The following is a 15601-nucleotide window of genomic DNA, read 5'->3' on the forward strand; positions in this document are numbered from 1 at the left end:
CATTTGACTCAACTGCGTTACCCTTTCCAGTCAGCAGATGGCGGTCTGTGAATTTAAGGTTATGCTGGTAGTGTGACGTATAATCTAGTGGACGGAACGCTTCTTTCCACAGCAGCAACAACAGATAGTCAAGACACCTCCGTAGCTTGCTAGACAAAATAGCCGAACCAATATAGCTCTTTAGACGCTTTAGTGGATATTAGCCACTGTGTTTTAAACCCACTTCAATCGTCTAGTTAGTTAACCGATTTAATTTCATATTTACGGTGTTGTTATTAGTCAGCTAGCGGGCTGGTTGTTAGCATTAGCCTAGCTAACATCCCCGACCATGCGGTCATTAAGCCACTCCCCTGCTAAAGGAGAGGAGGATATCACAGTAAAACAAGAAGTAGCGGGTGAGACCGTTACTGTGAAAGAAGAGGAAGACGCGTTCAGAGTGAAAGAGGGGGAGGATGTTACAGTAAAAGGAGAGGAGGATGCAGTTTATGGAGTGAAAGAAGAGGGAGAGATAACTGTTACATCGAAAAAGGAGGAGGAGGAAACTGGATATCTGGTCCCGGTTTCCCAAACGCATCTTAAGGCATCCAATGGTTCTAACGATGCATTTAGCCATAGGATGGTTTTGAGAAACCGTTCCCTGATTAACACTAGTAAGTACTGTCTTACAAACAGAGGCACAACCTCTGCAGTTGTTGAACTGATGTTTGGTGTTAAAGGGGAAATCTGCAATTGATACATCCATATTGTGACTTTTAAATTATTTATTTATAGCCATTGATTCTTGGAAGAATATAACACATGCCTCATGAGCTTATTTCAACTGTTGTACCCCATTAGAAACCCAAATAACTTTTAACCACTCTCAAATTCATAGAGAAAGCTATTGTAGCAACCGTAACCCAACACCTCGTCAAGAAGTTCAGAAATCTTGGCGTAATAGTTATAAGGTGTTGACTTGACAGTCGCTGGACCCGGGTTTGAGCAGCTCAGGGCTACCCCCTGAATTCACTACACTATGAATACAAGGACTGGCCATCCATGAGGTAAAAATTATCGTTTTAAAGATTTCCTGTGGGGGCAAATTATTAGAGCTGTTGATAAGTCATTGTATAATATTCAGCCAATTGTTTTTCATGCCATTACATTAAAGGCAAGACATACTTAGATTCAATTACAGTCATGAATTGGTTTGAAACCTTTGCTTTAAACCCTGCTCAAAGTTGGTGCCTTGACGGATTTGTAAAAAATGGTTTGTCATGAAACACTATTTGTATTTTTTATTTAAATGTAACCTTTATTTAACTAGGCAAGTCAGTTAAGAACAAATTCTTATTTACAGTGACTGCCTACCCCGTACGACACTGGGCCAATTGTGCGCTACCCCACGGACTCCCAATCACGGCCGGTTGTGAAACAGCCTGGATTTGATGCCTCATGTACTGAGATGCAGTGTCCGCTGCGCCACCTGGGGACCCCAAAATCATGTTCTAGTGCTGTCCCCAACTAAAATACATCTTGGTCAACCAAAAGTCATCTGTTCTTTCTACCAATAGCCCCATGTGTTTTTATAAACTCAAATATCCGTACTGAACTTGTCTGGTGCTTTAACCTGTCTTGCACCAGTGGGACGGTAGCGTCCCACCTCGACAACAGCCAGTGAAATTGCAGGGCGCCAAATTCAAAACAACAGAAATCCCATAATTAAAATTCCTCAAACATACAGTGGGGAAAAAATAAGTATTTAGTCAGCCACCAATTGTGCAAGTTTTCCCACTTAAAAATATGAGAGGCCGGTAATTTTCATCGTAGGTACACTTCAACTATGACAGACAAAATGAAGAAAAAAAAACAGAAAATCACATTGTAGGGTTTTTTTATGAATTTATTTGCAAATTATGGTGGAAAATAAGTATTTTGGTTAGTTAATAACAAAGGTTTATCTCAATACTATGTACCCTTTGTTGGCAATGACAAAGGTCTCCTTCACCCAAATCCAGATAGCTGGTGTTCTGAAAGAGTTGCAAAACCTGGACCTTTACAAATCAGGTGGGCTAGACAATCTGGACCCTCTCTTTCTAAAATTATCCGCTGCCATTGTGGCAACCCTCATTACTAGTCTGTTCAACCTCTCTTTCGTATCGTCCGAGATTCCTAAAGATTGGAACGCTTCCGCGGTCATCCCCCTCTTCAAAGGGGGTGACACTCTAGACCCAAACTGTTACAGACCTATATCCATCCTGCCCTGTCTTTCAAAAGTCTTCGGAAGCCAAGTTAACTTCTTGTAGGATAGGGGACGCTTGCGTCCCACTTGGCCAAAAGTTAGGGAAAATGCAGCGTGGCAAATTCAAATAAAATATATAAAAACAAACTTTCATTAAATCACACATGTAAGATACTCAATTAAAACTACACTCGTTGTGAATCCAGCCAACATGTCAGATTTTGAAAAGGCTTTTCGCCGAAAGCATAAGAAGCTATTATCTGATGATAGCACAACAGTAAACAAAGTGAGTAGCATATTTCAACCCTGCAGGCGCTAAACAAAATGCAGAAATAAAATATAAAACATGCCTTACCTTTGACAAGCTTCTTTTGTTGGCACTCCAATATGTCCCATAAACATCACAATTGGTCCTTTTCTTCGATTAATTCCGTCCATATATATCCAAAATGTCAATTTATTTGGCGCGTTTGATCCAGAAAAAAACAGCTTCCAATTTGCGCAACGTCACTACAAAATATTTCAAAAGTTACCTGTAAACTTTGCCAAAACATTTCAAACTACTTTTGAAATACAACTTTAGGTATTTTTAAACGTTAATAATCGATCAAATTGAAGACGGGTCTGTCTGTGTTCAATACAGGAAGACAACAAACCAACGCCACTTTTCAAGTCTTGCGCAACTCTCAAAAGTGTTACCCAATTCCAAGATGGCCATACTTCTTCATTGCACAAAGGAATAACCTCAACCAAATGCCAAAGTCTGGTGACATCCAGTGGAAGCGGTAGGAACTGAAAACAAGTTCCTAAGAAATATTGTTTCCCATTGACAACTCACTGAACAGACAGAGAACCCCCCAAAAATCTGAATGGTTAGTCCTCAGGGTTCTGCCTGCTCCATAAATTCTGTTATACTCACAGACATGATTCAAACAGTTTTAGAAACTTCTGAGTGTTTTCTATCCAAATCTACTAATGATATGCATATCTTATATTCTTGGCATGAGTAGCAGGAAGTTGAAATTGGGCACGCTATTTATCCAAAAGTGATATCCTATCCCCCCTATCCCAAAGAGGTTTTAACAAACCTTCAAACGAGCTTCAATGCCATACAACACTCCTTCCGTGACCTCCAACTGCTCTTAAACGCTAGTAAAACTACATGTGTGCTCTTCAACCTATCGCTGCCCGCACCCGCCCGTCCAGCACCACTACTCTGGACAGTTCTGACTTAGAATATGTGGACAACTATAAATACCTAGGTGTCTGGCTAGACTGTAAATTCTCCTTCCAGACTCACATTAAGCATCTCCAATCCAAAATTAAATCTTGAATCGTCTTCCTATTTCGCAGCAAAGCCTCCTTCACTCACGCTGCCAAACATACCCTCGTCAAACTGACTATCCTACCGATCCTTGACTTCGGTAATGTCATTTTCAAAATAGCCTCCAACACTCTACTCAGCAAACCGGATGCAGTCTATCACAGTGCCATCCGTTTTGTCACCAAAGCCCCATATACCACCCACCACTGCGACCTGTATGCTCTCGTCAGCTGGCCCTCGCTACATATTCGTTGCCAAACCCACTGTCTCCAGGTCATCTATAAGTCTTTGCTAGGCCGCCTTAACTCAGCTCACTGGTCACCATAGCAACACTCACCCATAGCATGCGCTCCAGGAGGTATATCTCACTGGTCATCCCCAAAGCCAACACCTACTTTGGCTGCCTTTCCTTCCAGTTCTCTGCTGCCAATGTCTGGAACGAATTGCAAAAATAGCTGAAGTTGGAGACTAAAATCTCCCTCACTAACTTTAAGCATCAGCTATCTGAGCAGCTTACTGATCGCTGCAGCTGTACACAGCCCATCTGTAAATAGCCCATCCAACTGCCTACCTCATCCCATGTTTTTTACTTTTTTTTACTCTTTTGCACACCAGTATTTCTACTTGCACTTCATCATCAGCACATCCATTGATGGATACACTAATATACAACACACAGAGCTATTTTCCTATATTTGTTGTTCGGTGAAGTTATTGGTCCTACAGTAGGTCTATGTTAGGTGATGTTATGGGTCCTACAGTAGGTCTATGTTGTTGTTAGGTGAAGTTAGGGGTCCTACAGTAGGTCTATGTTATTGTTAGGTGAAGTTATGGGTCCTACAGTAGGTCTATGTTGTTGTTAGGTGACGTTATGGGTCCTACAGTAGGTCTATGTTGTTGTTATGTGTCCTAGAGTACACTATGTATGTCATGCAACAACAACCAAAGTGCTTCTTCATACATTACATAGGTATACTTGTTGTTAGGTGAAGTTATTGGCCAATTTGGCTAACAGTGTACTAATCCTCATTGTCAGGTTGATGGAAAAGCTAGACAAATGGCATTTTACTGGTTGAAGTGTTTTTTAAATACAAAGCGGTTGATTTGCGATGACACAAACATTATATTAAGCAGGACATTCAAACGAGCCTTACAATTATAATCCAAAGTCTTGTGAAATGCACTCATAAGCAACCTGGACATGGAGGTTACTCTCCTGAGTTTTCCCATATTCACATTCAGAATGGACTGTGAAAATCTCTAATCTTTGCTCACCATTTTTGCTCCAGGCAGATATACTACGTCTGTAACTAGTGATTTCCTCATTAGCAGGGAGGAGTTTCTGCAACCAGATATACTACATCCATAACTAGTGGTTTCCTCATTAGCAGGGAGGAGTTTCTGCAACCAGATATACTACATCCATAACTAGCGGTTTCCTCATTAGCAGGGAGGAGTGTCTGCAATCAAATTGTATGTGCATTGCCCTCATGCCACAATTTTATTAAACACAGAAAGGGGCCTATATTGGAGAACAAAAGTCGTCTGGCACACTGCTTAGAGTTTCAACAACATAAATAACATAAATAGCCAACAATCATCGATGTTACTACTAATGTGAAAACAAGACAAAATTCGACTATTGTTGCTCATTTTAAGACAAATGTCAAATAATTGTAACATTCATTACAGACGTCAATTATTGTACAACATCATGGCTACGCTGTTGGCATCACCTTTTACAGTGGATTTCTGCTGTTGTGGTCCTTTAATCATCTATCTGACTTTGTTGTTCACACAGGAGAGATATGGGACTATCATGGATCCTCTGAGGAGCCTCAACAACCTCATGATGCTGAAGAGGCAGAGAAGAGTCTCTCCAGATCAGAACACCTCAAGAAACACCTGCAGAGATCCACAGGGAAGGGAACTCACTGCTGCTCTGACTATGGGAAGAAATCCAAATCATCGGGCATTAAAATTCACCAGAGAACACACACAGGAGAGAGATCTTATAGCTGTGGTCAATGTGGGAAGAGATATGCTTCATCTGGCTCACTGACTATACACCATAGAACACACACAGGAGAGAAACCTTATAGCTGTGATCAATGTGGGAAGAGTTTTAGTCAATCTGGAGATTTGACAGTGCACCAGAGAATACACACAGGAGAGAAACCTTATAGCTGTGGTCAATGTGGGAAGAGTTATGTTCAATCTAGCCATCTGACTCTACACCAGAGAATTCACACAGGAGAGAAACCTTATATCTGTGATCAATGTGGGAAGAGATTTGCTGCATCTGGCTCTCTGACTATACACCAGAGGACACACACAGGAGAGAAACCTTATAGCTGTGGTCAATGTGGGAAGAGATTTGCTACATCTGGCTCGCTGACTATACACCATAGAACACACACAGGAGAGAAACCTTATAGCTGTGATCAATGTGGGAAGAGTTTTAGTCAATCTGGAGATCTGACAGTGCACCAGAGAATACACACAGGAAATAAATCTTGTAGCTGTGATCAATGTGGGAAGAGATTTGCTGCATCTGGCTCTCTGACTCTACACCAGAGAATTCACACAGGAGAGAAACCTTATAGCTGTGATCAATGTGGGAAGAGATTTGCTGCATCTGGCTCTCTGACTCTACACCAGAGAATTCACACAGGAGAGAAACCTTATAGCTGCGATCAATGTGGGAAGAGTTATGTTCAATCTTGCCATCTGACTCAACACCAGAGAACACACACAGGAGAGAAACCTTATAGCTGTGATCAATGTGGGAAGAGTTTTGTTACATCTAACCAGCTGACATTACACCAGAGAACACACACAGGAGAGAAATCCTATATCTGTGGTCAATGTGGGAAGAGTTTTGTTCCATCTGACCAGCTGACATTACACCAGAGAACACACACAGGAGAGAAACCATATAGTTGTGCTCAATGTGGGAGGAGTTTTACTACATCTAGCTCTCTGACAGTACACCAGAGAAAACACACAGGAGAGAAACCTTATAGCTGTGATCAATGTGGGAAGAGGTTTGTTACATCTAACCAACTGACGTTACACCAGAGAACACACACAGGAGAGAAACCTTATAGTTGTGCTCAATGTGGGAGGAGTTTTTCTACATCTAGCTCTCTGACAGTACACCAGAGAAAACACACAGGAGAGAAATCTTATAGCTGTGACCAGAGATAGTCTTATAAAAGATCTCTGATCAAATATTAGAAAATACACACATGGAGTTGTTTCATGATTTCAATTAATTAATGTCACAATGTAGAATGTTTTAACATTGTAGTTGGAGTATTATAATGATGTCACAATGTAGAACCCTAAACGTTGGCCCCCCCTTATGAATTGATTTCAACATGATATGGATATTAGCCTCAGGGGAAAAATCCAGGCTCTGAAATTGAAGAGTACTATTTATGTGATTTAACAAAAATTGACAAAAATTTTTTTCAATTGTATTTATATAGCCCTTCTTACATCAGCTGATATCTGAAAGTGCTGTACAGAAACCCAGCCTAAAACCCCAAACAGCAAGCAATGCAGGTGTCGAAGCACGGTGGCTAGGAAAAACTCCCTGGAAAGGCCAAAACCTAGGAAGAAACCTAGAGAGGGACCAGGCTATGAGGTGTGGCCAGTCCTCTTCTGGCTGTGCCGGGTGGAGATTATAACAGAACATGGCCAAGATGTTCAAATGTTCATAAATGACCAGCATGGTCAAATAATAATAATCACAGTTGTCGAGGGTGCAACAGGTCAGCACATCAGGAGTAAATGTCAGTTGGCTTTTCATAGACAATCATTAAGAGTATCTCTACCGCTCCTGCTGTCTCTAGAGAGTTGAAAACAGCAGGTCTGGGACAGATAACAATGTCCGGTGAACAGGTCAGGGTTCCATAGCCACAGGCAGAACAGTTGAAACTGGAGCAGCAGCACGGCCAGGTGGACTGGGGACAGCAAGGAGTCATCCTGCCAGGTAGTCCTGAGGCATGGTCCTAGGGCTCAGGTCCTCCGAGAGAGAGAAAGAGAGATTTAGAGAGAGCATACTTAAATTCACACAGGACACCGGATAAGACGGAGAAGTACTCCAGATATATCAAACTGACCCTAGCCCCCCGACACATAAACTACTGCAGCATAAATACTGGAGGCTGAAACAGGAGGGGTCAGGAGACACTGTGGCCCCATCCGATGATACCCCCGGACAGGGCCAAACAGGAAGGATATAACCCCACCCACTTTGCCAAAGCACAGCCCCCACACCACTAGAGGGATATCTTCAACCACCAACTTACCATCCTGAGACAAGGCAGAGTATAGCCCACAAAGATCTCCGCCACGGCACAACCCAAGGGGGGGGGGTGACTCAACCCACTCAAGTGACGCACCCACCCCCCCTAGGGACGGCATGAATGAGCACCAGTAAGCCAGTGACTCAGCCCCTGTAATAGTGTTAGAGGCAGAGAATCCCCGTGGAGAGAGGGGAACCGGCCAGGCAGAGACAGCAAGGGCGGTTCGTTGCTCCAGAGCCTTTCCATTCACCTTCACACTCCTGGGCCAGGAGTCAATCAATCATATGACCTACTGAAGAGATGAGTCTTCAGTAAAGACTTAAAGGTTGGGACCAAGTCTGCGTCTCTCACATGGATAGGCAGACCATTCCATTAAAATGGAGATCTATAGGAGAAAGCCCTGCCTCCAGCTGTTTGCTTAGAAATTCTAGGGACAATTAGGAGTTGTGTTACACTTACCACGTTGGTGACCCACTTGAATCAAAATGCAACACTTCAAAATGTGGCGAGCTGTTTTCTACAAATTGTCCTCTAACCAGGGATGTACACATTACTCCCAGATTCTGTGTGGTTTTTGAGCTGTTAGTTTTAACAGGACGTGCAACCTCATCTCTCCTCGCACAATTGATTTTAGCATGATATCGATGAGTGATGACAAATACTTATTGCATTCCCTTGTTTAGCGTCCCCTAAATTTAAATGCACCACTCCCAAATGTAGCTGACTCTTCTGCAGGTTGTGCTTTAACCAGTGAGGTAAAATATATCTCCCATTTCCATGTGTTTGTTTTTGTTGTGTCAGTTTCAACAGCACGTACAACCTAATTTCCCCCCTAATCGATATCAGTGATTTATTGCTACTTGTCAAAACAACAGCGTTGTTGGTGCTTGTGCAGTTTATAAGGAGCTTGTTTTAAAAAATACAAGTAATACGATTGTTGTGGCAGGTGTTTGTGTATATAGCACATGTTAGGTTTTCAATTTATCCCAAACTGTTTCTGCATATTGGTTATTGATTTGGACACGTCAAAACTGTTTTGACATTGGGTTATCCCACCAAGCAAAATGTAATTGAAAAGACGTTGAAAATAAGACTATGCAATCAAATATTTCATATTTACATTTCATGTAACATTTGGTAGTGATATTTATTCATGCAACCAACTGACAATTTTTTGGTACAATTATATTGACATTGTTGCCCTGCTTTTAGAACATCAGGGTTAATTCTCACATGTGCCAACCCAAATGTACTAAAGCATGACATTGGGGACTGGGCCCCGATCCAACAACATGCCTATTGAGTGAACCCTGAAAAGAGAGAGAAGCTCCGCAGTGAGGTGGAAAGTTACAACGGATATCGCAGGAGTTTCCTCTAGAAATCAGACATGTCCATGGCAAGGACAACTTGGTTCCTGATTATCTCTGGGGTGGGCAGTCAAAAAGATTTGTGTTTTGCATTTAGCCAGTGTGTTACCATGATCACAATTTATTTGGAGTTGTATCTCTTATTCTTTTCCGTATTGAAACTGCACTGTTGGTTAGGGGCTCGTAAGGAGGCATTTCACTGTTGTATTCGGTGCATGTGACTAATACAATTTGATTTGAGTTTTGTTTGGGCTCATTCCAAGGGGACGAGAGTTCTCGAAGCTAGTGAGTTTTAGGATTCTATAGAAAAAAATTATACGACTCTTCGTTCTGTACATGGAGCCTCTGGGGGCTGCCATTAGGGCAGACACAGGGGTGGAAGGCTTGTTGATCCCTGGAAGCGGTGGGCTGCATGTTAAGATGACGCAGTACGCCGACGACACTTCCTTGCTGTTGTGCAAGGACTTGTGCCTGACAAGGTCCCTTGCCATCTTTGGGGATTTCACCCGAGCGTCGGGAGCAGTTCTGAACCATGCAAAGTCTTCCGTCAAGTTTTTCGGAAGATGGCGCGGTAGAACGGATGTGCCTGGGGGGTTATCTCTCTGTGAAGGGGCCCTGAGGATTCTCGGGGTTCATTTTGAGACCTCCGGCTCAGCGACGCTAAACTGGAACATGCGTATCGCAGTGGTACAGAGGAAGCTAGCAATGTGGAAGGCTAGGTATTTGTCTTTTATGGGCAAAGTCCTGGTCCTAAAGGTGGATGTGTTGCCGTCTCTTTTGTATTTGGCATACATCTACCCATTGCCGGCTTGTCTGAGGAGGCCTCTAGTGAGGCTTGTGTTTCAGTTTATGTGGAGTGGCAGGTGCGAGTGGGTCGCCAGGGCACGCATGATCTGTCCCATCGGGGAGGGAGGTAGGGGGGTACCACATTTCCCCCTCAAGCTGGACGCCATTTTTGTTTCTTTCTTGTTGACGGAGCTTGCTCGTCCGGTTATACACCCGTCCGGTTACCTCCTGCGGGTGTTCTTCTCGTATAAGTCGAGAAGCGTAATGGTGTGGTCTAACGCGGGTCCTTGGGCGGAACAGCTGCCTTGGCACTTTGGCCATGCGGCCAAGTGGCTGCGTGCGCACCCCGAGGTTGAAGTTGCCCGAGTAGGTTTAGACCACAGGCACCTGTACGAGGAGGTCAGGCAGGCAGGGAGTCCTGCGCCTGTAGCGGGCATCTCGTCAGTGGTCTGGGAGGGAGTGCAGGCGCGGGGCCTGGACAACAGGCTCAAGGACCTGAATTGGTTGGGCCTCCATAAGTGTTTGCCGGTACGTGCCATCTTGTACCGGTATAGTTTGGTGCAATCCCCCACCTGTCCAAGATCCTCTTGTGGCAGGGAGGAGACTGTGCGCCATGCCTTCTGGGACTGTGCCTTTGCCGGACTAGACTGGGCTAGGGCACGGGTGATGCTAGGTGTGGTTAGGAGTGATTTTGTTTTGACATGGGCTAGGCTAGAGAGAGGCGTAGGGAGAGCAAAGGGAACGGATAGGGACAGGTTTCTGCTCGGGCTTCTCATGAGTCTCTTTAAAAGGGGACTGTGGGAAGCCAGGAAGAATTTAGTCAAGACAGGGAGAGATTGGGGGGTGGAAGGGATAGTGAGAAGGGTGGAAGGTGATTTGAGGGGGAAGATGAAGAGGGAGGAGAGGAAGTGGGGGAAGCATGCGGCACGGGAGAGGTGGAAAGGGGGTTTAGGGCTGGGAGTGTTAGAGTGAGTTTGGTAAGGGGATAGATTAGGGAAGGGGAGATAGGGAAAGGGTTAGGTATTGGTTAGGTATGACGGGGAGGGACGATGCTCCCCTGAGGTTTGTTTTTGTTTGATGTTTTTGTAAATAGAATTAATTAAGAATGAATGAGAATTATGATTTTGTAATAGTATGAATGGTATTGATTGTAATAAATTATTTTAACCACCTTTTTGGTTTACTTCCTGTCTTTAAGTTTAGTGTGGGTTTTTCTTTTGTTTCCCTCTTCTTGGGCAGATTTTGTGGGTCTCATGGTGGGTGTCTTTTAGGTCCCAGTTGTTGTTACTAGTCAACTCCCAGTGGATACCCCTCCTAAAAAACAAGCTAATATTTTGGGTTGGATATTGCATCCAATTAATATTTTAATCAATGGAATTTCCTTAATGTTCATTAGTCTTTCAGTTGTTAATCTTCTGTTTGTTGTGTAGTAAATATTTTTGTTTATTTTCATTTCGTTTTTTTCCTGTGAAGCCATTGTGTTGCATCCATGTCTGAAATGTGCTGTATAAATAAAGCTTGATTTGATTTCAACAAATGAACCCAACGACTGACCAATCAACAGACTCTTGGTCCCTCTTAGTATGAAGAACAGTATCAATCCCACCTTTCCAGCCTGCTGAAGGAGTGGTAAACACCAAACACCACTACCCGGCTCTACCAGGGGATTGAGGTAGTCTCGCACAGCTCTGCTTTTCTTGACTGCCCGGCAACACATTATATTAAACACTCAAACTAATGGATATGGAGCATCTATGACCTCAGTTACACCTGGCACCTAAATGTGACATCTGTCATCCGATCATTCCAAGCATCATTAGGTTCAAATCTACCAGGATGGGCTTTTGACATAGTCTGGATGAAGTCAGGCCACTGAATTTGCATCAGCAATGTAAAGAGATGGGGTGAATGAGTAGGGAAAAGTACATTTTACACAAATTACCTTCATTATATCAAATGTGTGTGCCTGAGAGGAAATTAACTTTCATGCAGCCAAAAGGGGTGAGAAATTACACCAATATCAGTGGACAATTTGCAATAATGTAAATTAACATGGATGATGGATCATATTACCTTTTGCTTACGTGATGAACCGCTAAGGGGACATAAATATTTACCATCTAAACCATGTGTGACCTCTCTGGCTGTAGAAGTGTTCTTCCTAACCAGTCCCTCAACAGCTCTCTGACTGAGCTCCACCCTCACTGGGTCTTCAGGGGAGAGGAAGGCTGATGAGGGATGGAAGGATGAATGGATCAGTCAGTCAATAAAGTGTAGAGCTGCTGTCTGACAAAATCACTATTTTAGTCATTCGTTAATGTAAATTGGGCTTTATGACTGCAGAATACCAACTATAAATCACTTAGATCATGTATTTTCAGGTAGAGATACATCCTTGGGACGTCCCTAGCCCGTTGAAGTTGACATTTAAAATGGTTAAGGTATGGATGTCTCAAGGATCCCAGATTGCATTGCCAATCATGCATTCTTCTTCCACCTATTTTTTAAATGTTTTTTTCTTATTTTTATTTATTTATTATTATTCTTTTTTTTATTTTTATTAACAACAAATCAATACATAAAGCACATGAGGGAACACAAGCATACATAGATTACAAACAATGGACTTCTTCTTCCACTTTTACATAGCAGGTGTAAAATATACAGACAAGACAAGTAGGCATGCAATGCATTATGGTCATTGTAGTTCAATTATAGCAATGGCTGATGGAACATATTCCTTTTTTTTTCTTCCTTTATTTAAATTGACAAGTCAGTTAAGAACAAACTCTTATTTACAATGACGGCCTAGGAACAGTACCTTTCTAGACAATGTGCTGGACGGTAATTATTTATGTGGCCCATGTACCCAGTGTCTACCCATGTAGACATAGCTTACTGACAGAACAATGAGGTTAGATCCCAATACCCATGTAGATATAGCTTACTGACAGATCAATGAGGTTAGATCCCAATACCCATGTAGACATAGTTTACTGACAGATCAATGAGGTCAGATCCCAATACCCATGTATTGCGAACAGGTCGATAGGTCGGTAGCGGTAGTCGTTTTGATGGCGACGTACTTTACAGTTATTTCGACCGCGGTGGTTATTGGAGTCGTGGTTTCCTGGAAGAAACCGTTGTTGTGCATCATCTTTCAACGCTCCAATACCTGATAATGACCAAACCTGTATCGGCTATTACGTATAATCTAGTGGACGGGACGCTACTTCAACAACAACAGCTAGTCAGACACCTCGGTAGCATCCAAGCCGAAACATTCAAGCTGTTCAGACTGCTTCGGTGTATATTTGCCTCTGTATTTGAAACATAATTATGTATTTGAACTAGTTTCCCCGTTTAATGTCATATTTCCGTTTAGTCAGGTAACAGTAGCTGGCTTGATAAATTAGCCTATCACTAGGCAATTCGCTAACTAGCTAGGTTAGCAGGCTAACATCACTGACCATGAGTTCACCAAGCTACTCTCCTCCTGCTGAAGAAGAGGAGGTCTGCTGGACGGAGAAAGAAGGTATTTGGCTGAACATTGTCGTGAAAGAGGAGAATGAAGGGGAGGATGTTACAGTAAACGAAGAAGTAGAGGGTGAGGCTGTTACAGAGAGAAAGAAGAAGAAGACTCGTTCAGAGTGAAAGAGGAGGAGGATGTTACAGTAAAAGAAGAGGAGGGAGGAGGATGCAGTTTTTGGCGTGAAGGAGATAACTGTCACATTGAAGGAGGAGAAGGAAGAACAAGAACAGGAGGAGGAGACATGCGATTTGATTAAGACTAGTAAGTACTGTCTTAAAAACAGGAGCACAAACTATTGTTGAACTGGTGCATGGTTTTAAAGCAGCACTCTACTGAATGTTTATGCTTGAATGTGTTATTATTTAATGTAGGAATTGATAACTACACTGTAAGATGTGTATACCACCAAAGAGTGTGTCACCAACAAAACCTTAACAATGGATTAGCACATTCACAACTTTAATGTCACTCAGAATTGACAAACAAACAAGATAGAAATGACAGGGGATGTGTGTGTCACGCCCTGGTCGAAGTATTATTGTGTTTGTCTTTATTTATTTGGTCAGGCCGGGGTGTGACATGGGTTTATTGTGGTGTGTTTTGTCTTGGGGTTTTGTTAGTTATTGGGTGTGTGGCTATCTAGCAAGAGGTATCTAGCAAAGTCTATGGCTGTCTGGAGTGGTTCTCAATCAGAGGCAGGTGTTTATCGTTGTCTCTGATTGGGATCCATATTTAGGCAGCCATATTCTTTGAGTGTTTTGTGGGTGATTGTTCCTGTCTTTGTGTTTGCACCAGATAGGGCTGTTTCGGTTTTCACATTTCATTATTTTGTAGTTTATTCTTGTATAGTTTTTTCCTTTATTAAAATATCATGCATCATCATGCTGCATTTTGGTCCGATCCTTGTTCCACCTCTTCGTCAGAGGAGGAGATCGAAGGGAACCGTTACAGAATCACCCACCACAACAGGACCAAGTGGCGTGGTAACAGGCAACAGCAACAGCAGGAGTAGCATAATAAGGATTTCGGGACTTAGGAGGAAATCCTAAACGGAGAAGGACCCTGGGCTCAGCCTGGAGAATATCGCCACCCCAAAGAAGAACTGGAAGCGGTGAAAGTGGTGAGGCACCGGTAAAAAATTTATTGGGGGGGGGGGGGGGGCTCAGGGAGAGTGTGGCAGAGTCAGAAGTCAGACCTGAGCCAACTCTCCCTGTTTATCGTGAGGAGCCAAGGAGGAGACCAGAACCAGAGCCGGTGTTGGAGGTGAGCGAAGCAGAGACTGTGAAGGAGTTAATGGGGAAATTGGAGGAGAGAGAAATGAGGGAGTTGCTGTGTTGGTGCTTTTTGCATGGAATTCGCCCGACGGAACGTGTCGGGGATTTGATGGCACCTGGGTCAGCGCTCCATACTCGTCCTGAGGTGCGTGTTAGTCGGCTGGTGAAGTTGGTGCCAGCCTCACGCACCAGGCCTCCTGTGCACATCCCTAGCCTTGCACGTCCTGTGCCAGCACTGCTCTCAAGATCTCCAGTACGCCTTCACGGTCTAGCCCATCCTGTGCCACCTCCACACACCAACCCTCCCGTGGCAGCTCCCCGCACCAGGCTTCCTGTGCGTGTCCTCGGCCCAGTACCACCAGTGCCAGCACCACGCATCAGGTCTACAGTGCGCTTCGCCTCTCCAGCGCTGCCGGAGCCTTTCTCCTCTCCTGTGCTGTCGGAGTCTCCTGCCTGTTCAGCGCTGCCAGAGCCTTCCTCCTCTACAGCGCTGCCGGAGTCTCCTGCCTGTTCAGCGCAGCCAGAGCTGCCGGCCTGCATGGAGCAGCCAGAGCTGTCGGTCTGCATGGAGCAGCCAGAGCTGTCGGTCTGCATGGAGCAGCCAGAGCTGTCGGTCTGCATGGAGCAGCCAGAGCTGCCGGTCTGCATGGAGCAGCCAGAGCTGCCGGTCTGCATGGAGCAGCCAGAGCTGCCGGTCTGCATGGAGCAGCCAGAGCTGCCGGTCTGCATGGAGCAGCCAGAGCTGCCGGTCTGCATGGAGCAGCCAGAGCTGCCGGTCTGC

The 15601-nt window shown here is 44.0% G+C and overlaps 1 protein-coding gene across 1 annotated transcript; it reads left to right on the forward strand.

The window, feature by feature from the left end:
• The first annotated feature begins 498 nt into the window (after positions 1 to 498).
• On the forward strand, positions 499 to 6797 carry LOC109904743 (zinc finger protein 420-like). Its single transcript, XM_031790377.1, has 2 exons — positions 499 to 650; positions 5347 to 6797. Exons 1-2 carry the CDS (start codon positions 617 to 619, stop codon positions 6753 to 6755), a joined length of 1443 nt encoding a protein of 480 aa, XP_031646237.1. The 5' UTR covers positions 499 to 616; the 3' UTR covers positions 6756 to 6797.
• The last annotated feature ends 8804 nt before the right edge of the window (positions 6798 to 15601 follow it).

Source organism: Oncorhynchus kisutch, linkage group LG15 (assembly GCF_002021735.2).
Source record: "Oncorhynchus kisutch isolate 150728-3 linkage group LG15, Okis_V2, whole genome shotgun sequence".
Lineage (NCBI taxonomy): Eukaryota > Metazoa > Chordata > Actinopteri > Salmoniformes > Salmonidae > Oncorhynchus > Oncorhynchus kisutch.

Coding starts and splice junctions, on each gene's coding strand:
- LOC109904743 (XM_031790377.1), top strand. CDS start 617: ATGGTTTTGAGAAACCGTTCCCTGATTAACACTA. Junction 651..5,346: donor CCGTTCCCTGATTAACACTA/GTAAGTACTGTC, acceptor TTGTTCACACAG/GAGAGATATGGGACTATCAT.